This window comes from Budorcas taxicolor, chromosome 15 (assembly GCF_023091745.1).
Source record: "Budorcas taxicolor isolate Tak-1 chromosome 15, Takin1.1, whole genome shotgun sequence".
Classification (NCBI taxonomy): Eukaryota; Metazoa; Chordata; class Mammalia; order Artiodactyla; family Bovidae; genus Budorcas; species Budorcas taxicolor.
In genome coordinates, this window is record NC_068924.1 from 28608910 (window position 1) to 28632296 (window position 23387).

At 42.4% G+C, this 23387-nt stretch overlaps 1 protein-coding gene and 1 non-coding gene across 2 annotated transcripts in view; one reads left to right on the top strand and one right to left on the bottom strand.

Annotated features, from left to right (window-relative positions):
• The window catches only part of KMT2A (lysine methyltransferase 2A), a 76505-nt gene that overhangs the window by 38017 nt on the left and 15101 nt on the right, over window positions 1-23387 (top strand). Inside the window, exons 10-28 of the mRNA XM_052652386.1 lie at window positions 33-164; window positions 1279-1392; window positions 4606-4752; window positions 5136-5231; window positions 5439-5559; window positions 7110-7223; window positions 7654-7838; window positions 10155-10328; window positions 11021-11131; window positions 11433-11506; window positions 12108-12301; window positions 12654-12760; window positions 13610-13747; window positions 14766-14924; window positions 15170-15287; window positions 15407-15485; window positions 16535-16695; window positions 18113-18298; window positions 18512-22748. Coding sequence (XP_052508346.1) covers window positions 33-164; window positions 1279-1392; window positions 4606-4752; window positions 5136-5231; window positions 5439-5559; window positions 7110-7223; window positions 7654-7838; window positions 10155-10328; window positions 11021-11131; window positions 11433-11506; window positions 12108-12301; window positions 12654-12760; window positions 13610-13747; window positions 14766-14924; window positions 15170-15287; window positions 15407-15485; window positions 16535-16695; window positions 18113-18298; window positions 18512-22748 — 6647 coding nt within the window. The remainder of the gene's footprint in view (window positions 1-32; window positions 165-1278; window positions 1393-4605; window positions 4753-5135; window positions 5232-5438; window positions 5560-7109; window positions 7224-7653; window positions 7839-10154; window positions 10329-11020; window positions 11132-11432; window positions 11507-12107; window positions 12302-12653; window positions 12761-13609; window positions 13748-14765; window positions 14925-15169; window positions 15288-15406; window positions 15486-16534; window positions 16696-18112; window positions 18299-18511; window positions 22749-23387) is intronic.
• On the bottom strand, window positions 6249-6383 carry LOC128061072 (small nucleolar RNA SNORA70). Its single transcript, XR_008200688.1, has one exon. It is a non-coding gene; the product is annotated as a small nucleolar RNA SNORA70 (small nucleolar RNA).

The following is a 23387-nucleotide window of genomic DNA, read 5'->3' on the forward strand; positions in this document are numbered from 1 at the left end:
ATTTGTTTTTTATCCATCTTCTGTCCCTGCAGGAGAAGCCACCTCCAGTCAATAAGCAGGAAAATGCAGGCACTTTGAACATCCTCAGCACTCTCTCCAATGGAAATAGCTCCAAGCAGAAAGTTCCAGCAGATGGCGTCCACAGGATCAGAGTGGACTTTAAGGTAAAAGTGCTCAGTGACCGCAGAGTGTATTGAGTATTATGGACTTTATGCATTTATTTAAAGTTTTTTTTTACTTTTGGCTGTCTTCATTGCTGCACGCAGGCTTTCTCTAGTTGGCGGAGAGTGGGGCTACTCTCTAGTTGTGGTACACGGGCCTCTCACTGTGGTGGCTTCTCTTGTGGAGCACAGGCTCTAGGCACCAGGCTTCAGAGGTTGTGGCACAGGGGCTCATTGGTCGTGACTTACGGGCCCTAAAGTATCTAGGCTTCAGTATCTGTGGGGCATGGGCTTCATTCCTCTGTGGCATGTGGAATTTCCCCAGACCAAAGATCGAACCCATGTCCCCTTCATTGGTAGGCACATGCTTAACTACCCTGCCACCAGGGGAAGTCCAAGTGTTGTGGACTTTAAATCAAGAAAATGATGTTACCTGGAGAAGGAAATGGCAACCCACTCCAGTATTCTTGCCGGGGAAATCCCATGGACAGAGGAGCCTGGTGGGCTACAGTACATGGGGTCGCAGAGAGTTGGGCTCCACTCAGGTACTAAACAACAGCAGCAGAACAGTTTAGGAGGTGAGAGTGTAGTGTTAGACAAACGAGTTAAAAAAAGAAAATGATGTTACCAAAGGCATTGAAAAAGAAGAAATCCTTGCCAGGGGCAGTGGGGGTGGGTGAAGAGCTGCCATTAATAGATGGGTTCAAGTGTGTAAGAGCTCTGGTCACTTGCTACCAGGTCAGTCTGTGAACTGACTAGAGGACAGAGGCATGGAGACAGCTCTGCCCATCTTGAGCTCTAAAGTGCATTTCGATGAGAATCGTGTCTGAGGAAGTGATTGTTTCACGTAGAAATGATTAAACCATGATGATCACTTGAATCAGCCAAACTCTAAGGGAAATCCAGTCCCAGTAAATTTTTGCATTGTGGTTAACAGGTGAGCCTTTTAAGAGATTGTGTTTGAGATTTAAAGTTTTCAAAGCAGCAGTTTTGAACTCACTGGAATGAAGTATTCTTGACATTCTGGTGTCACTCTGTTTTTCTGCTTGTCGTTCTTATTTTCCAGGTAGTGTTGTGTCATATGGCTCTTGTAAATGATCTTTTTCTCTCTCCACAGGAGGATTGTGAAGCAGAAAATGTGTGGGAGATGGGAGGCTTAGGAATCTTGACCTCTGTCCCTATAACACCCAGGGTAGTTTGCTTTCTCTGTGCCAGTAGTGGGCATGTAGAGGTAAGACCTCCTGCTTCTTGGTACCCCAGACAGTATGAGAGATTATTTTGCTGTGATGAAAGAAATCATTATATTCTGTTTCGTTGGTTTATAGCAGGCACTATACCCTGTTTAAACCAGCAATTGAAATGTTTTTTTGTTTTTTAGAAATTTCAGGAAGGAGTCTGCTTTTTGTTAGAGAAGCAGTTATTGAGTGTGAGAAGTTTCAACAGTTTCATTTCTTATAATAGAGTTCTGATTTTTCTTCTAGGTATCCAAACAAATGATAAATGCTTTTCTAGAAAAAGAATTGCTGTTGGTAATCGTTTTATAGTTTTGAATAGCAAAACTACCTTGTCTGTAAAGAGCTCTCAGCAATTAATAAGAAAAAGGAATAACACCCAGTTTTTAAAAATAGTCTAAAGACAGGAATATATAATTCACAAAATGAGAAGTGAAAACATAGTGTGCGGGGAATGTCAAACTTTCCTATTACCATACACTGTAAATTAAAACACAATAAAAAGGATCAAGTGTAAGTGGAGACTTCTGTTTCTGAAAATCTAGTTAGAATCTTTCTGAGAAGATTGTTTGGAAATATGTATTTATCTTTAAAATGGGTATACCCTCTAACCCAGCACTTGCACTCCAGGCATTTATTTATCTTGAGGATATAATTAGGTAACCCGGCAAATATGTATAGGTATGTATATATGTGTTTCTATATGTATACATATTTGTCTGTACATATGATAAACGGAAGGGTTTATTTCAGTATTTCTGATAATGAAAAACTGGAGGCAACTCCAGAAGTTATCAGTAAGGGTCTGCTACCTTGGTTAAAATAATTAGAAGACATGTATATAATGGCAGATATGAAGTCCTTAAGATAATATAGGTTCATATTGACATGGAAAGATATCCATGGCACATCACTGAGTTAAAATAGCAGGTCACAGCATAGTATGTAAAGCACAACCCCATCTTGGTTTGGAAAAATTTTTTTGAAATATATACATAGGAAAAATTCTGAATGATTTACACGGAAATCTTAAGCATGTAGTCAGATTATTGGTGACTTTTGTTCTTTTCTTTATTTTTTTGAGTGTTTTCGCAGTGAGTATTTGCCACCTGTACAATAAAGGAGAAAAAGATAGCACAGTTCTAAATAGGAAAGAGTAATATTTTCATTCATGTAATTCTCAATTCCTGAATACCTCCTTAGCTTATTATCTCAAATGTATTCTGAGGTCATAAAACCCAAAGCCAAGTTGTAATCCAGATGTTAAACAATCACTGGCTAAGAGATTCAGTCCTGCCCACTTGCTATTTTAAACTACGCATTAACAGTATTACAAATTATTGCCTGCTATTCATTCTTTGGGCTTCCCTGGTGGCTCAGATGGTCAGGAATCTGCCTGCAATACAGGAGACCTGGGTTCGATCCCTGGGTTGGGAATATCTCCTGGAGAAGGGCATGGCAACTCACTCTAGTGTTCTTGCCTGGAGAATCCGCATGGACAGAGGAGCCTGGCAGGCTCTAGTGCATGAGACTGCAGAGAGTCCGACATGACTGAGTGACTGAGCACAGCACAGCACATTCATTCTTTGCTTCCCCGTGGCTCAGTGGTAAAGAATCTGACTGCCAGTGCAAGAGATGCAGGCTTAATCCCTGTTCCGGGAAGATCCCCTGGAGAAGGAAGTGGCAACCTGCCTCCAGTATTCTTATTTGGAAAACCCTATGGACAGAGGATCCTGGCAGGCTACAGTCCGTGGGGTCACAAAAGAGTCAGACACAACTCAGCGACTGAATAACATCAATTCGTTCTTTAAGGAAATATTTTCTTAGTGCCTGTTACAACAGTATATTGTTCTAAGTGCTGAGGTTGCTTTAGATAGCACTGAAACTAAGACTGTTCAGTCTGAAAGTGCCAGGCATCTACTGTAGCTCTTTTCCTGCTTAATCTAAGGCTTTACATATGCACACATGCTCCCCACAGGAATAACTTACTTTTGTAACACCAGTACTTCAGCTTCTGTGTTAAAACAGGTTGCTTTTTTTCCCAGAGTATAATTGCTCCAATTTAAATTGTATAGCTGTGCATAGCAGTCCCACAGGATTCCTAAAAACTGAATTAGCAAATGAACAGCCCACTGCCCACACTGCACTCCTAAAGCACAACCAGTGATTGGTGAACTCTCCCACCATTGAAACCTTTTCTATTGACATGATTTCGGATTTACAGGAAAGCTGCAAGAGTGGTACAAAGAATTTCCATATACCCTCTACTTGGATTCTCCAAACATTAATATTTTTAGTTTACCTTATCCTTTTCTCTTTGTATATGTATTTTACAGAATAAGAAATAAAATATGTATGTTTTACATGTAGACATTTTTTCTTAAATTTGAGAGCAAGTTGCAGACATATGCCCTTTTAAAAACCTCTAAATATTACGCGGTGTATTTCCAAGGACATCCTCTTATATAATCACAGAATAATTATCAAAATCAAGAAATTAACATTGGCATATTACAGTTATCTAAGTAGACTTTATAGTTTTGACCCACTAATTCTTTTATGGCAAAAGAAAATTATGAGTCACCCTCATTTGAATTTTTGAAAATCCCTGTTTCAGAATGAGAATAACATGTTTCTAAAATAAGCGATGGGAAGGACAAACCAGAACTTACAGTTGTTTAGAAGGTTGTAGAAAACCTTTAAAACCCTCCCTATTTCCCCGTACCACAGGCTTTTACATTGCCTTAGTGCTTTATTGATAACTTCTTTTATGATACTTAGCACATTCTATTAAATTTTTAGATTATGTATCTATTTAATTATTTTATTTTATTTAAGAATATTTATTTATTTAGCTGCACTGGGTGTTAGTTACAGCATGCAGGATTTTTTAGTTGAGGCATGTGGAATCTAGTTCCCTGACCAAGGATGGAACCTGGGCCCCCTGCCTTGCAAGTGCGGAGTCTTAGCCACTGGACCGCCGGGGAAGTCCCCACTTAGTTATTTTATAATTTTATTATTACTGCTTTAGTCCTCTGAAACTCCTGCAGTTCCCAGTATTCTGCTTTTGTTTTAACATAATCACTGCTTAGTGAACATATTGAACAAAAAGTATATACTACTGGACTTCTAAAGGTCAAAATAAGCAGGTAGGATTTGGTTGATATTTCTGCATGGTATTTGATGACCTCTGTGCTCCTGTCTTACCCTAGTTTGTGTATTGCCAAGTCTGTTGTGAGCCCTTCCACAAGTTCTGTTTGGAGGAGAACGAGCGCCCTCTGGAGGACCAGCTGGAAAACTGGTGTTGTCGCCGCTGCAAGTTCTGTCATGTTTGTGGGAGGCAGCATCAGGCTACAAAGGTACAAAGCTCGGTGAGGGCGTCACGTAGCGTATTACTCTCTATCTTCATTTCTGCCTTTTAATTTAGAATTTTGTATCTATATTTTTTCTCTGTTGGCTTAGTCTGGTTTGACTATTTAACCCAGTGTAATCAGTTGCCATCAATACAGCAGAAAATGTGGTATTGGATAAAATCCTCAAACCTGCTTCATCAACATGTTTATCACTGAGTACCTTTGACAGGAAATGAATCTCTGTGCCTTGAGAGTAATTTATGAGGAAGTTTAAACTGTTAGAGTGATATGCTAGATTTACCTGAGAAGGATGAAATGGGGTACTAAGTGGCAGGTGGTCACTGGAGGTGAGATGACATCCACTGTTTTGCTCTCTTATTTTCCTACAGCAGCTGCTGGAGTGTAACAAGTGCCGAAACAGCTATCACCCTGAGTGCCTGGGACCAAATTACCCCACCAAACCCACAAAGAAAAAGAAGGTCTGGGTGAGTACGCACAGTGTGGACTCTTAAGGACCGTCTTGGGGCTGGGCTGTGGGGCTTGCACCAGTTGTAAGAGGAATATCCTGCTTGAGGGAAGAGGAGCCGTGCCAGTTGGGAAGCCAGCTCTGGAAACGGATTTCTTTAAGATCTTCTTAGATAAGAAGAGGTATTAAAAATAAGAAGTTCGAATTGACTTTCCATCTCTTCCAGATCTGTACCAAGTGTGTTCGCTGCAAGAGCTGTGGATCCACGACTCCCGGCAAAGGGTGGGATGCACAGTGGTCTCACGATTTCTCACTGTGCCATGATTGTGCCAAACTTTTTGCTAAAGGTAACTCAGAAAAGCTAGCTTTGTCAACTTTTAGAGGTTGTTCTTAGTGTTTGGGAGGTGAAGTGGACACTGCAGTGGAAGGACCATTCTTGTCAAGGATGCCATTTAGACACATTTCCTGAGTTCCTGGTCTTGCTCTTTTCTTTACACACAGAATTGTAGCAACTAGAAAGGTTTTCTTATCTTTCAGGGCGTGAATTAAGGAGATTTTTTTTTTTGACAGGAAAGTTGGATTTATTGGTGGGCATGAGTAAGGATGGGACACCACCAAGGCTGTCATGCATGTGAGACTCGCCATTTATCCAAGGGGCCACAATTAGGGATATAGTTGATTCCCCCACCCCACCCCACCCCACAGCCATCTGGGATAAGCTGCTTTTGAGGAAGAAGAGCCGTTCAGTAGAGAAACAGAAAAACATTTGAAACCATGCTTTCAAATTCATCCCTGTAACACTCAATAAGTCCCTGCTTCTTAGAGATGTGGCTCTTCTGGCAGCCAGGGAACTTGAACTTGGCCCTGCAGAGGGCCTCAATCACAGGCTCCTTGTTCTGCAGCTTGGTGCAGATGGACATTATAATTGGCCAATGTGGACCCTGGGCACTGTGCCTTGGGGCTCTCCAGAGGCTCCTGATACAGTTGTCTGGAGCATGGATTGGGAACATGCCAGTCAAGAAGGTCCACTGGAAAGGGCTGTCTCTAAGATCCTTTAGGGCAACCTGTATGGGTAACAGACTGCCTACACTACCAAGGAGGCTGCTGTGTGCAACCATTGCACCCTGGGCCCCCATGGGGAGAAGAGCACAGTCTGCTTAATTGGCTGCAAAGGGGACTGTTTATAGTAACTCACCACAAAGAAATGCTCTAAAGCATTACTTCCCAAAGTGAGATAAATGTACATTTGATTGTTTCAGAAGTGATTGTAGGTGATACTGAGTCCAGGATTTTAACAGTTGTATTAGAAAAAGATTATAGCCAATACATTAAACTGACTTAGGATAATAATGATATAAAGTTCACTATTGAAGTTACTTAAATTAAGCAAATCAACGTTGTATGTTAAGTAAAAAATAATAGGTGATACACAGATAAGCTGATGAAGATCGTATACTTTTCCGAATTTTAGGAAGCACTGCTCTAAACTCTAATGTAAAAGCACGAGGAATAAGGGAGAAGTGTAAATTGTGTCTTTTACTCCCGTTACCTTCTCCTCTTTTTTAAAAAATTTAAACATTTCTTTGGAATGTTTAAGAGAGAAAGTTCTGTCTTCCATTCTTTTTCTGTTCTGTTATCTATAAAAGCTACCTTGTGACCTTTAAAAATGGGTCTAAAGAAGAGAACTAGTGGAATATTCTGTGAGCTCAGAATAATCCTGACGCTTTACACACGTGTGAACATTTCATGGTAGATGCAGGCTGGCATTTGTAAGTAGTTTCAGAAGCAGACTGTGGTGGCTTACATTTTAGATCAGATTGGCCATATGTTAGTCAAGGGCGTTAGAGGCATTGGTGTGTGAACCAAAGCCCTGCTGAAAACTGTGCTTTGCTTTCAGGAAACTTCTGCCCTCTCTGTGATAAGTGTTATGATGATGATGACTATGAGAGTAAGATGATGCAATGTGGGAAATGTGATCGATGGGTCCATTCCAAATGTGAGAATCTTTCAGGTACAGAAGGTTGGAGTCTTTTTATTACCATTTCCTTCTTTCTTGGTACACTGCGCTAGTAGCCCCAAAGTACCATAGACATAACATTACAGTAGTGGTGTTAACTTGAAGTCTTTTAAGTTTATTTTTTGGTCTCTAAAACAAGATCATTATATTACATTGTGCTCATTTACCTTGAACACGTTCTTTAAAATACTTAAACGTTGTCCTTTGTGGATACCATAACCTGTTGGCTCTCCAATAGCTGAATCCTGAGTTAGTGGTAATACTGTCCCTTTGGAGATCAGTATGTATGAGTTCTTCGGGGGTGTGAGAGACTTAATAACGTTTCTAACATATAGCCCGATGTTAAGTTCAGTGGAATAACTTCCTCTTTTCCCTCTCTTCCACTCTGAGAGCACCTTGTCACTGTAGGTTTTTGTCTCCCCAGATGAGATGTATGAGATTCTGTCTAATCTGCCAGAGAGTGTGGCCTACACGTGTGTGAACTGCACAGAGCGGCACCCTGCGGAGTGGCGACTGGCCCTTGAGAAAGAGCTCCAGATCTCGCTGAAGCAAGTACTGACAGCCTTGTTGAACTCTCGGACCACCAGCCACCTGCTGCGCTACCGACAGGTAGGCCCAGGTGTCGTTCTGTATCCTGAGAACTTGTTCTTTGGTCTTTCTTACCTCATCGTGGAATGTGTTGGTTTTTGTGCCTGTGTGCTTCTTAATTTGTTTTCGTTTGCTTCATTCTTCATTTAGATTTGTAGAGTTCCTTGTTTTGGCCTTAGGCCAGTAAGAAAAACTTCAGCACCAAGAGTGAAATGCTTCTCTGGGGTAAAAGGAAGAAAGGGGCCACATCTCTTTCAGAAGTCTTGCTGTTGTAATACGAAATCTGAACTTTGTATTCTGAAGGCTATGGGGAGTCAATGAAGAACTTCACTCAAAAGAGTAACCTGATGAGAATTACTTTTTCAGTTCAGTTCAGTTCAATTAAGTTGCTCAGCCGTGACTGACTCTCTATGACACCAACTCCCGGAATTCACTCAAACTCATGTCCGTTGAGTCGGTGATGGCCATCCAACCATCTCATCCTCTATCGCCCCTTTCTCCTGCCTTCAATCTTGCCCAGCATCAGGGTCTTTTCAGATGAGTCAGTTCTTTTCATGAGGTGGCCGAAGTATTGGAGTTTCAGCTTCAGCATCAGTCCTTCCAATGAATATTCAGGACTGATTTCCTTTGGGATGGACTGGTTGGATCTCCTTGCAGTCCAAGGGCCTCTCAAGAGTCTTCTCCAACACCACAGTTCAAAAGCATCATTTCTTCAGCGCTCAGCTTTCTTTATAGTCCAACTCTCACATCCATACATAACTACTGGAAAAACCATAGCTTTGACTAGATGGACCTTTGTTGGCAAAGTAATGTCTCTGCTTTTTAATATGCTGTCTAGGTTGCTTTTTAGGGGAGAAAAAAAAAAACCTGTAACAATGACTTGAGTGAGACGGATGATTGGTGAGGACTGAGCCTAGAGGTGGGAGCCATGGTTGGAAGGCAAGATATAGTGCTTTAGGTTAGAGGGAGCAGGGTGGTGGCCTGATCTACGAGGGTGGTAGTGGGGCCAGAGGCCCTGGACAGTTCCAGGTCTCCTCAGGACACAATTTGAAAATCAGTACGTTTTGTCCATTCAAGTCATGAATTATACATAAATTTGTCATTGGGAACACAGGTATAACGTTGGAAGAACCACATAGCTAACTTTAACTCAGAGCTAAGCCGCTGCTCTCTCTTTCTTAAAAATAATTTTATGTATTTATTTATTGTTGGCTCTGCTAGGTCTTTACTGCTTCATGGGCTTTTCTGTGATTGTAGCAAACAGGGGCTGCTCACTAGTTGCGATGCACAGGCCTCTCATTGAATTGGCTTCTCTTATGGTGGCGCACGGGCTGTGCTTCTAAGCGGGCAGGTTTCGGTAGCTGCAGCACGTGGGCTCAGTAGTCGTGGCTTTCCATTCTAGAACGCAGGCTGAGTAGTTGCGCATAGGCTTAGTTGCTGCATGGCGTGTAGGATCTTCCCAGTCCATGGATTGAACCCGTGTCTCCTGCATTGGCAGGTGGATTCTTTACCACCAAGCCACCAGGGAAATCCTGCTTTATCTTTTAATAAAGTCTATTTTTTAAATAGGAAGTTAGTTGCTGTCTTACTCAAAAGGAATTAGACGGTTTCTGTTTCTTCATACTAGGTTGGGAGTTACCAAGCCAAAGCCCCTAAGTTAGCCTAGCCAAGCTATTAGATAGCTGGCTCATTTTAACTTTCCTTTTCTATTGTTTGAGAAATCTCTGATTACTTTCAAGTTCTTTGGGTTTTTATAATATGCATCATCCAGTTGGTGTTCAACTGCTAAATCGTGTCTGACTCTTTGCCACCCCATGGACTGCAGCATACCTGGCTTCTCTGTCCTTCACTGTCTCCTGGAGTTTGCTCAAATTCATGTCCATTGAGTCAGTGGATGCTATCTAACCATCTTGCCCTCTGCCACCTCCTTCTCCTTTGGCCTTCAATCTCCCAGAGTCAGGGTCTTTTCCGATGAGTCAACTTTTCACATCAGGTGGCCAAAGTATTCGAGCTTCAGCATCAGTCCTCCAATGAATATTCAGGGTTGATTCCTTTAGGATTGACTGGTTTGATCTCCTTGCTGTCTGAGGGACTTTGAAGAGTCTTACCCGGCACCACAAGTCAAAAGCATCAGTTCTTCGGTGCTCTCCCTGCTTTGTGGGTTCACCTCTCAGATCCGTACATGAATACTGGAAAAACCATAGCTTTGACTATACGGACCTTTGTCAGCAAAGTATGTCTTTGCTTTCCCAGTCTCTATTCATTTTTAAAATAGAATTTCCATGGGTATACCTCATTTTCAGTGTTAGATAAAATAAACATATTTCCTGACAACAGGCTGCCAAACCTCCGGACTTAAATCCTGAGACAGAGGAGAGTATACCTTCCCGTAGCTCCCCAGAAGGACCTGATCCACCAGTGCTCACTGAGGTCAGCAAACAGGAAGATCAACAGCCTTTAGATCTGGAAGGAGTCAAGAGGAAAATGGACCAAGGGAACTACACATCTGTGGTATGTCTATACAGCAAACTACCCACATTTCCAGTGCCAGTTTAGCTTCCTTGAGTCTTTCTAGAGGTGAGGCTGGATGTTAGCACTAAAAGACAATTTATTAGCATTAAAAAATAAAAATACCTGTGTTTTTTAGTTCTGTGTTTTGGAAGATGGGTTATGATAGAGAGGGTATTGTCTTTTTATTTGACTTTCATCTGAGTTCTTTTAAAGTTATTTTTATATTAAAACTGTTTATGCAGAAATGCTAATGTGGAGGTAACGGGTTTGCCTCTTGTGAGATACACCTGAATAATGTGTCTTTTTACATTGGATGTTTATTTGAAGATAGAAGTCTTTTAATTTTATGGTTTAAAGAATGTGTAGGAAATGATCGTCTGTTGTCTCATATCCATCATTCATTTGTTTATTCATTTCAGTCTAAGTGAAAAATCATGGCCCAGTGTGAATAACTTACCATTATACAGCTAACTTATTTGCATTCTTGCCTTATTAGTCTGGCATCTCCTGATTGCTGCAAGTTAACTATGAACTAAATCCCAGAGGCCTCCACTAAAGAGAAACGATACCATATTAAATTAGGGTGTCCGTTTTCTGTTGGATCTCTTTGCTGGATGAGTTAGGAGGGAAAAGGAAGTGATTCTGAGAGCACACTATTCTGTGAATAATTAATACTTTGTTTTTGTATACAGTTGGAGTTCAGCGACGATATCGTGAAGATCATTCAAGCAGCCATTAATTCAGATGGAGGGCAGCCAGAGATTAAAAAAGCCAACAGCATGGTCAAGTCCTTCTTTATTCGGGTGAATGATGTTAATAGTTCATGTCTTTGACACTTAATCTGTGAATTGTTACCCCAGGAACAGAACAGACTTGTTCTTGTCTCTGTGTTTTGCTTTGCCATGTGTATAAATTATTTTGGTTTAATTAGTTCCTCTGATTTTTTGGGAGGAGATTGGTGAGGTCCCAGAGAGGATGGACTTTATCTTGCTGTGGCCTGAAATCATCCTTATATCAACAGAGAAGCTGGTGTGAAGTTGTTAGATTTATGGGCTTTCCAAATGAATGGTCACATGCTTACATTTTGTTTTATTTCTCTGTTAGCAAATGGAACGTGTTTTTCCATGGTTCAGTGTCAAAAAGTCCAGATTTTGGGAGCCAAATAAAGTATCAAGCAAGTGAGTAAATTCAGTTATTACTTTTTTTCCTCCTCATCAGAAATCTGAATTTTCTTAAATTTTTATATTGAGGTTTTATTTTAGACTCGGTTTTATTATTGAAGATTAAAAAGCAATGCCTTTTTATTGCTGGTTTAGAGACAACATTTACTGTTTATTGTAATCTGTTGCCCTTTTATTCTTTATGTATTTGTTATATTTTAGGGAACTTGTGGCATATGTACAGTACATGTTCTATATATTTATATATATCCTAGTGATAGAGCTAATTGTAACGACGTTCTATTTTATTTACTTCGAATGATGCTCTCAACAGTTTCTGATTCTCCATATTTAACCTTAAACTTTTATTTATTCCAGTAAATCCTTTTGATTTTTAGGGTTATCATTTGTTTCTAGAAGTTTAACGAAGAATCACAATACATCAGGATTTTATTTTTAAAAATAATAAAGTCCTGTGTAGGCAGTTTTCAAATTCTATGATTTGTTCTTATGTACTGCACAGGCTCAAGACCTGATGATATCAAGAATTTAACTGTTTTGTTCAGTTTTGGGTATCTGTAGGAGTTCAATAAATACTTGTTGAATCGATTGTTTCCAGCAGTGGGATGTTACCAAACGCAGTGCTTCCACCTTCACTTGACCATAATTATGCTCAGTGGCAGGAGCGAGAGGAAAACAGCCACACTGAGCAGCCTCCTTTAATGAAGAAAATCATTCCAGCTCCCAAACCTAAAGGGCCTGGAGAACCAGACTCACCAACTCCTCTGCATCCTCCTACACCACCAATTTTGAGTAAGACACCAAATGAAGACATGTTATCCATTTCTAAGTGCAAATGATTGACTTTGTGAATCTAAATTTAATGTAATTCCATACTGGAAAACTTTCAGGTGATCCTTAAATGTAATGAAATCATTTTTGTTTCACTTGGAATGTTACCAAACAATTGATACAAGTATCAATTTTTGTTACAATGTATTCATTGTATTCGTTTCTGTTGCAATGTAACAAAGCAGATGGTAAGATAGCATTACTTTGAAAGTGTTTTATAGGCTATAGACTATGTAAGCTATATTGTTTTCTTTTTTACTGGTAATCAGACATGGTGTTAACAGTTTTAACTGGATGTCTTTTGGGTTCCAAGGTACTGATAGGAGTCGAGAAGATAGTCCGGAACTGAACCCACCCCCAGGCATAGAAGATAATAGACAGTGTGCATTGTGTTTGATGTATGGTGACGACAGTGCTAATGTAAGTACCTGGGTGCACGGAGTTGTGCTTAACAGACTAACCCATGATGAACTATTTCTGTCTACACTTGGTGACCAGTTTAGACTTTTTATTTAATGAATAAAATGAATATTTGTCACTTAGTCTGTGGTACTTGGGATTTTTTTCTATAGCTGATTTAGTTGATTTAAAAGATGACTTACCTTATATTACTATGCTGATTTCTCATAAATGTCTATAGGCAGTTTCTCAAAAAAGACTTTTATGAGAGTCAATAAAATAGAAGTTGCACATTAAATAGCTGTGTCTAATGTAGTTAGCAGTGTGGCTAAGATTCCTAGTTCTGACAGATTGCCTGGATTCACTTCTGTGCTTGGCCGCCTACTTGTTGACCTTGGCAAGGAGCTTAACCTCTGACCCTCAGTTTCATTTTTTAAATAAGGATAGTAATTCTTACCTCAGAATGGTTATGAAGATTAAAGGAAATAATGTATGTAAAGCCTTTTGTAGGGCCTGCCTGGCACATAGTAAGCTTATAATTTTTTAAAAAAAACATTTTTAATGCAAGCTGAAAGAACTGGCTTTGAAAAATGGTTTTTAAAGAAGTCAGTGGGCACTTCTATAAACTTAACACATTGCTTATTTTTTAATTGTTTATGTTTATAAAATATTTCCAGTCTATGGAAAAGGTAAAGAGTTGAAAAGTGAAAAGAAAGAAACTTCTAATTGTGATTTTTGTTTGCACCCCTGAGTTAAAAAATTTGAATTGATTTACTGAAGTTAGCCTGACTCAGGTAAAGCCAATACCAAGGAAAACCCTATTTGATGTTACATTCTTTAAAGAAAAATGGAAATCTCTTTGTTTCACAGGATGCCGGCCGTTTGCTTTACATTGGCCAAAACGAATGGACACATGTAAATTGTGCTTTGTGGTCAGCAGAAGTGTTTGAAGATGATGATGGATCACTAAAGAATGTGCATATGGCTGTGATCAGGGGCAAGCAGCTGGTAAGAACTTGTGGGTGAATGTCATGGAAAAGACTCCCTTTCAGTTTCCAGATGTTCTTTCTGAGGCTCAGTGCTGCCTTGCTGATGTTTCTCTTGGTTCCTTCAGAATGGTTTAGCCAGCAGCAAATATTGGTGGGCATTGTAGGCAGATTGCTATTCTGACCCTTGGAGGATGGGTGCAAAAGAAATAGGAAATAGTCTTATCTGGTTAGAGAGATAATTCAGATGCTCAGGAAAGGTATCCATTTAAGTGGTTTAGACAAAATGACCTCAAAGGTTCCAGTTGAATCAGCACTCTGAGGCTCCTTAGGATAAACCCATAAAGTACATATACAAAGAAGGGCTGTAGAAAATGATTAGTAGCAGCTGAGAGTAATCAGAAAAGGCCATGAAGGAGTAGAATTTTTAAAGCTGTGTTTTGAAGGAGGGGAGAAAATGAAGGATTATCAGAAAGCAACAAAAATAGCACATGCATAAGAAACGTAAGTGAAATATGTGGAGAGCACAGAGCAAAAGTCTTCCCTGGAGAGGAGCCCAGTTTGTGATTGTGACAGAATGAAGTGGCAACATACAGCCTGGCTGAAGAAAATCTTTGCATCATATAAATTCATCAATTAAGCCTACTAATTAACAACCACCATGTTTCTGACTAGTATAATCGTTCTAGAACTAAGTTCTTTTGGATATAATAGCTTTCTTCCAAGATGATTTTTTTAACAATGATGTTCAAAGTTTCGTTTTCTCAGAATCAGTTGTGCATCTTAGGAAAACCTGTTTTGATCCAAGTTCTAAAGTAAATCATCATATTTAAATTTAATCATTCTAGGCCCCATGGGCTGTGGGAAAGAAAGGATTTGTGGAGGAGTCTTTATGGCTCATACCACTTCTCTGTAATTCAGCAGATTACAATAACAATGAACTGTGGGAAACCCAAAATGGGGTGACTCTGTAGAGAAGATGGAGAATGGCTAAAACATCTGAAAGTCTGACTCAGACTCTGTTCTTTTTGGGTTGTTAGAGATGTGAATTCTGCCAAAAGCCAGGAGCCACTGTGGGTTGCTGCCTCACATCCTGCACCAGCAACTATCACTTCATGTGTTCCCGAGCCAAGAACTGTGTGTTTCTGGATGATAAAAAAGTGTATTGTCAGCGACATCGGGATTTGATCAAAGGCGAGGTGAGCTTTAGTTGCTTTCTGAATTACCTGGGAAAAGAGGCTGAAGGTATTAATAGCAAGGTGGTGAGCTGTATTACACCTTCCTACTAGGTGCTCCTAGAATCACCTCCTCTTGGGACAATTATCAAAGGCCCTGCTAGGGAAACAGAAGAGTGATTTAGAGATACGCCTTGTCTTTCCTGCTGAGTCAATATCCCGAGAATAGTAAGGGAGAGCCTAACAGCTACCCTGGCCTTTCATTTAAGGTGGTTCCTGAGAATGGATTTGAAGTTTTTAGAAGAGTTTTTGTGGACTTTGAAGGAATCAGCTTGAGAAGGAAGTTTCTCAATGGATTAGAACCGGAAAATATCCACATGATGATTGGTAGGACATGGGCCTTGGTTGCTAGGGAGGCTGGCTGTATCCCTGAGGTACCTAAGTCTTCAGTTACAAAGTGAGCCTTCTCATAGTCACCTCTAATCAGTTCTTCTTTCCTTACTCAGGCTCCATGACAATTGACTGCTTAGGGATTCTGAATGATCTCTCTGACTGTGAGGATAAGCTCTTTCCTATTGGATATCAGTAAGTAACTCTGTGGAGAGAAGACAGCAGCCCTACCACATGAACACCCTGAGGCAGTGAGTGGGTCATTTGATGCAGAGCCATACTTGTTAGCAGCTTTTAAGTAATTGCTTTTTTTTTTGTTTTGCAACATCTCGTAGATTGAGGCTCAGGTATCGTTTTATGTCAGCTAGATCCAATTGTAGAAGGAAAGAATTGTTGACATTTCAGAATCATTTCCAAAGAAAACCTAAAAAACACCAGGTCAGTCTTTTTTAAGAATCCACTAAATTCCATTCACTTCAGTTCATAAGTCCAGTTTGTTGTCAGGCATCAAACATCTTATGCGTCTGTCCTCCTTTTACATTTTACATTTTATCGGTCCTTCTGAAACTATAAACCCCCACGATAACGATCAGATTCTCCAGGAAGAATTTATAATCTCCCATAGGCAGCAAATTGTTTAAACTTCTAGCAAACTGGCATTATAAATTTAAAATTCCTTTCTCTCTCTTCTGCTTTGGAGTCTCATTTTTCCTATATATATGCCAGTTTATTCTGCATTTCCGTTCTGGCAACACTGTCTCCTCCACATCTAGCTGACAGCCCTTTGTGTAAAGCACTAGGGTCCACCAGCATCTAGCTGATTTAAAGCAGTTACATTTCTCTTGTGTTATGGGACTTTTTTTGCAAAGGAAACATATCAGGTGTGATCTTTCCTCACTTTGTATACATTGTGGGCCAGTTATCCCTTCCTAAAGGCCCATAACTATGTCTTGTAATAGTTAGTGGGTTTTTTTCTTTGCATTTTAGGATATTTTACTAATTTTTCCCCTGCTTACAACACAATAAAAGATTTGATGCTGTTTTCAAGGGGCCAGGAAAAAAATCAAGAACTTAAAAAAACTCAGAAAACGCTAACTAGGGGACTCTCTAATAAGAATCCATGAAAGAAAGCTAAATTTTGTAACTCAAGGAGGCCAGGGAACCTTGGCTGAGTAGAGGTTTTGACAGACTCAGTATCTGCTTCTGTCCTCTCACTGACGGTGATCGGCACCATCTGCGTGCAGGTGTTCTCGGGTGTACTGGAGCACCACGGATGCCCGCAAGCGCTGTGTGTACACGTGCAAGATCGTTGAATGCCGTCCTCCAGTGGTAGAGCCAGATATCAACAGCACTGTTGAACATGATGAAAACAGGACCATCGCTCACAGTCCACCATCTTTTGCAGGTTACTCTTTAAAAAATGTTTTATTGGAATGTAGTTGCTTTATAATATTGTATTAGTTTCTGCCATACATGAAAGTGAAATCAGTTATAGGTATACATATATCCCCCATCTTTTTTTAGATTTCCTTCCTATTTAGATCACCACAGAGCATTAAGTAGAGTTCCTGTGTTATACAGTAGGTTTTTATTAGTTATCTCTCTTATATATAGTAGTATATATATGTCAATCCCAATTTCCCAGTTCATCCCATGCCCTTCCCCCTTTGGTTTGTTCTCTACCTCTGTGTCTCTATTTCTGCTTTGCAAATAAATTTATTTGTACCATTTTTCTAGATTCCACATACAAGTGATACAGTATTTGTTTTTCTCTTTCTGATTTACTTCACTTTGTATGAGGGTCTCTAGGTCTATCCATGTCTCTGTAAGTGGTAATGTTTCATCCCATTTTAATGGCTGAGTAATGTCCCATTGTATATAAGTACTATATCTTCTTTATCCGTTCGTCTGTTGGTGGATACTTAGGTGGCTTCCGTATCCTGACTGTTGTAAATAGTGCTTTAATGAACACTGGTGCATGTATCTTTTTGAATTATGGTCTTTATCAGGTATATGCCCAGGAGTGGGATTACTGGGTCATATGATAGTTCTGTTTTTTGTTTCTTTGAGGAACCTCTGTACTGTTCTCCATCACGGCTGTACCAATTTATATTCCTACCAACAGTGTAGGAATGTTCCCTTTTCTCCATATCCTCTCCAGCATTTATTGTTTGTAGATTTTTTGATGATGGCTCTTATGACCAGTGTGAGGTGATATCTCATTGTAGTTTTGATTTGAATTTCTCTGATGGTTAGTGATGTTGAGCATCTTTTCATGTGTGTGTTTGCCATCTGTATGTCTTCTTTGGAGAAATGCCTGTTGAGGTCTTCTGCCCATTTTTTCATTGTTTGTTTGTTTTGATACTGAGCAGCATGAACTGTTTGTGTATTTTGGAGATGAATGCCTTGCTTCATTTGGAAATATTTTCTCCCATTCTGAGGATTGTCTTTTCATTTTGTTTGCAAAAAAGTTGGGAGTTGAATTTGATTTGGAGGAATACTGTGATTGAAGGGTAGGGAAAAGGCATTGCTTTGTAAGGTGGCATTTGTTTCTGTTTTGGTATTTATCTGATAGTTGGATTTTTCTTGGCTCATTTGTTTGATTTTTTTTTTTTTTTTTTTTTTTTTTAATTAGCGCGACCCTGCACCCCTCAGCACCAGCGGCGCGGGCACGGGCGGATGCCGAGAGACCTGCTCGGCAGCCGCCGCCACCGCGGCGCCTGCTTCCTCGTCAGGCTGCCGACAGCAAACCTGTTGCGCAGCCTGTCACCTATATTTTTTAATTAAACTTTTTTAGTAAGAGTTTTTATTTCTTGCCACAGAAACTTCACCCAAGGAAAGTCAAAACACAGCAGAAATTGTAAGTCCTCCATCACCAGATCGACCTCCTCATTCCCAAACCTCTGGTTCCTGTTTCTATCACGTCATCTCAAAGGTCCCTAGGATTCGAACACCCAGCTATTCTCCAACGCAGAGATCTCCTGGCTGTCGACCACTGCCTTCTGCAGGTAAAGGACTTCACTGACCTACTCAACCCAACAAGGTCAGCTCAAGATTAGTTTGTAATTCTTTCAGGCAACTTTATCTTAATGACGTTTGCCAATTGAAAATGTTGATTTTCTGTTACTTGTTAACATACATAGCCAAGTCATTGAAACCAGAGACTACAACACATTTATCCTATCTGTAATAGATTTTGTTACTTTTTCTCTTTCATTTAGGAAGCCCTACCCCAACCACTCATGAAATAGTCACAGTGGGTGACCCTTTACTCTCCTCTGGACTTCGAAGCATTGGCTCCAGGCGTCACAGTACTTCTTCCTTGTCACCCCAGCGGTCTAAGCTCCGGATAATGTCTCCGATGAGAACTGGGAGCACTTACTCCAGGAACAGTGTCTCCTCTGTCTCCACCACAGGGGCCACTGCGGATCTGGAGTCAAGTGCCAAAGCGGTCGATCATGTCTTAGGGCCACTGAATTCTAATGCTAATTTAGGGCAGAACACTCCCACCTCTTCAAATTTGCAAAGGACAGCGGTTACTGTGGGCGCTAAAACCAGTCACTTGGATGGCTCTTCATCTTTAGAAATGAAGCATTCCAGTGCTTCAGACTTGACATCCAAGAGCTCCTCTTTGAAGGGAGAGAAGACCAAAATGCCGAGTTCCAAGAACTCAGAGGGATCGGCCCATAATGTTGGTTACCCTGGCATTCCAAAACTGGCCCCACAGGTTCATAATGCAACAGCTGGAGAATTAAATGTTAATAAAATGGGCACTTTTGCTGACCTTTCTTCAGTGCCATTTTCTTCTAAAGAGGGCCTCCCCTTCCCACCACTCCATTTGAGAGGGCAGAGAAACGAGCGAGACCAACAGACAAATGGCAACCAGTCAGCAAACCCCAATCCCGATGAAGATGCTGAAGTCAAAACCTTGAAGCTGTCTGGAGTGAGCAGCAGATCATCCATTATCAATGAGCACGTGGGAGCCAGCTCCAGAGATAGGAGACAGAAAGGGAAGAAATCTTGTAAAGAAACTTTCAAAGAAAAGCATTCCAGTAAACCTTTCTTGGAACCTGGTCAGGTGGCAACCGGTGAGGAAGGACATCTAAAGCCAGAGTTTGTTGATGAAGTGTTGACTCCTGATTTCGTGGGGCAACGATCATGTAATAATGTGTCTTCTGAGAAGATTGGGGACAAAGTCCATCCTATTCCAGGAGTCCCCAAAGCTCCATCCATGCAAGTGGAAGGGTCTGCAAAGGAATTACAGACGCCCCGGAAACGCACAGTTAAAGTAACACTGACACCTCTAAAAATGGAGAGTGAGGGTCAGTCCAAGAACACCCTGAAAGAAAGTAGTCCCGTTTCCCCTTTGCAGATAGAGTCTGTGTCTCCAACAGAACCGGTTTCCGCCTCAGAAAGCCCAGGAGATGGTCCTGCGGCCCAACCAAGCCCCAGTAATACCTCATCCCAGGATTCTCAAAGTAACAACTATCAGAATCTTCCAGTACAGGACAGAAACCTGATGCTTCCAGATGGCCCCAAACCTCAGGAAGATGGCTCTTTCAAGAGGAGATACCCCCGTCGCAGTGCCCGGGCACGCTCTAACATGTTCTTTGGGCTCACCCCACTCTATGGAGTAAGGTCCTATGGCGAAGAAGACATTCCATTTTACAGCAGCTCAACTGGGAAGAAGCGAGGCAAGAGGTCCGCCGAAGGACAGGTAGACGGGGCGGACGACCTGAGTACTTCAGACGAAGACGACTTATACTATTACAACTTCTCTAGGACAGTGATTTCTTCAGGTGGAGAGGAACGGCTGACACCGCATAATTTATTTCGGGAGGAAGAACAGTGTGATCTTCCAAAAATCTCACAGTTGGATGGCATTGACGATGGGACAGAGAGCGATACCAGCGTCACAGCCACAACTCGGAAGAGCAGCCAGATTCCAAAAAGAAACAGTAAAGAAAACGGAACAGAGAACTTGAAGATGGATCGGCCTGAAGATGCTGGGGAAAAGGAACATGTCATTAAGAGCTCAGTTGGCCACAAGAATGAGCCAAAGATGGATAACTGCCACTCCGTGAGCAGAGTGAAAGCACAGGGACAGGATTCCTTGGAGGCTCAGCTCAGCTCGTTGGAGTCAAGCCGCAGGGTCCACACAAGCACCCCTTCAGATAAAAACTTACTGGACACCTATAACACTGAGCTCCTGAAGTCAGATTCTGATAACAACAACAGTGACGACTGTGGGAACATCCTGCCCTCGGACATTATGGACTTTGTCCTGAAGAATACTCCGTCCATGCAGGCTTTGGGTGAGAGCCCAGAGTCCTCTTCGTCAGAACTCCTCAACCTTGGTGAAGGCTTGGGTCTTGACAGCAATCGTGAAAAAGACATGGGTCTTTTTGAAGTGTTTTCCCAGCAGTTGCCGACGACGGAGCCTGTGGACAGTAGTGTCTCTTCCTCCATCTCAGCGGAGGAACAGTTTGAGTTGCCCTTAGAGCTGCCATCAGATCTCTCCGTCCTGACCACCCGGAGTCCCACGGTCCCTAGCCAGAACTCCAGTAGGCTAGCCGTGATCTCAGACTCAGGAGAGAAGAGAGTAACCATCACAGAAAAAGCCTCCTCTGAAGGCGACTCCTCCCTGCTGAGTCCAGGAGTAGACCCCAGTCCCGAGGGCCACATGACTCCCGACCACTTTATCCAAGGTCACATGGATGCAGACCACATCTCCAGCCCTCCCTGTGGTTCCGTGGAGCAAGGTCATGGCAACAATCAGGACTTAACTAGAAACAGCAGCACCCCTGGCCTTCAGGTACCCGTTTCCCCTACTGTTCCCATCCAGAATCAGAAATACGCGCCCAACTCCACTGACAGCCCTGGCCCGTCTCAGATTTCCAATGCCGCTGTCCAGACCACTCCGCCCCACCTGAAGCCAGCCACCGAGAAACTCATTGTTGTTAACCAGAACATGCAGCCACTCTACGTCCTCCAAACCCTTCCAAATGGAGTGACCCAGAAAATCCAGCTGACCTCATCTGTAAGTTCAGCACCCAGTGTGATGGAGACAAACACATCCGTGTTGGGCCCCATGGGGAGTGGTCTCACCCTCACCACAGGACTCAACCCAAACCTGCCAGCCTCTCAGTCCTTGTTCCCTCCTGCTGCCAAAGGCTTGCTCCCCATGCCTCATCACCAGCACTTACATTCCTTCCCTGCCGCTACTCAGAGTAGCTTCCCCCCCAACATCAGCAGTCCTTCAGGCCTACTCATCGGGGTCCAGCCTTCTCCAGACCCCCAGCTTTTGGTTTCAGAAGCCAGCCAGAGGACAGACCTCAGTACCACGGTAGCCACTCCATCCTCTGGACTCAAGAAAAGACCCATATCTCGCCTGCAGACCCGAAAGAATAAGAAACTTGCCCCCTCTAGTACTCCTTCCAACATTGCCCCTTCGGACGTGGTTTCCAACATGACACTGATTAACTTCACTCCCTCCCAACTTCCAAATCATCCCAATCTCTTAGACTTGGGGTCACTGAATACTTCATCTCACCGAACTGTCCCCAACATCATAAAAAGGTCTAAATCTGGCATTATGTATTTTGAACAGGCACCCCTGTTACCGCAGAGTGTGGGGGGGACCGCTACCCCGGCGGCAGGCACTGCCACCATAAGCCAGGATACCAGCCACCTCACGACAGGGCCCGTGTCTGGCCTGGCCTCCGGTTCCTCCGTCCTGAACGTTGTATCCATGCAAACTACCACCGCCCCCACAAGTAGCGCATCTGTTCCAGGACATGTCGCATTAACCAACCCTAGGTTGCTGGGTACCCCGGATATCGGCTCCATAAGCAATCTTCTAATCAAAGCCAGCCAGCAGAACCTGGGGATTCAAGACCAGCCTGTGGCTTTACCGCCAAGTTCAGGAATGTTTCCACCACTGGGGACGTCACAGACTCCCTCCACGGGCGCAATGACAGCTGCACCCAGCATCTGTGTGCTCCCCTCTACCCAGACTGCGGGTGTCACAGCTGCTTCGCCTTCTGGGGAAGCGGAAGAACACTATCAGCTTCACCATGTGAACCAGCTCCTCGCCAGCAAAACCGGGGTTCTCTCTTCCCAACGGGATCTTGATTCTGCTCCAGGGTCCCAGGGATCCAGCTTTACCCAGACCATAGATGCTCCTAATCCCATGGGCCTGGAGCAGAACAAGGCTTTACCCTCAGCTATGCAAGCCAGCTCAGCCTCTCCAGGGGGTTCCCCATCCTCCGGACAGCGGTCAGCGAGTCCCTCAGTGCCGGGGCCCACGAAACCCAAACCAAAAATCAAACGGATTCAGCTGCCTTTGGACAAAGGGAGTGGCAAGAAGCACAAAGTTTCCCACTTGCGGACCAGTTCTTCTGAAGCACACATTCCAGACCAAGAAGCCAACACGACACCCCAGACCTCAGTCACAGGGTGAGAGATGCGGACCTCGGCTCCGTGGGGTCGAGGGGTTTCACGCTTTGGCTTAGAGGCTGTTGAAGTGGTCTTCTGGGAGGGACACGCCTCTGCCCAAGTTGCATTACTCAGGTTTTCTGGGCTTTGATTTTTTTTCTCTTTCTCACAGTGGTAGCTTATAGAGTGATATTCAGTTCCATTCGTGGCAGTTTGTCCCGTGAACAGAACCACATCTTTAATCACTTTCTGCTCTGATTTAGAACAGTGCTGCTGTTGGCTCATGTTTCTTTTTGCTGAGGCTCAGTTAGGAGACTAAGCAATGATTATTCCTGTCTGGAGGGCATAAACCACCTGTTGGAGATCCTCCTGGTGTCCTTTTCTGAAACACTATCATTAAAATATATGTAAAGTATATACAAGTGAATTTTTACCCAGGTATGCACCCACAAGGCTGCCATTTCGCTCATAATATAAAATAGTCCTAGTGTTCCAGAAGGCCCTGGTGCCCTCCCTTCAATCAGTGCCTCCTCACTGGCTGGTTAGACATGCTGACCTGTATCACCACAGGTCAGTTTTCCCAGCCCATACATTTTATGTGATCCTGTTAGAGTCATTTCTTTAGACTGACCTCCATGTTAGGTACATATTTACTCTTGT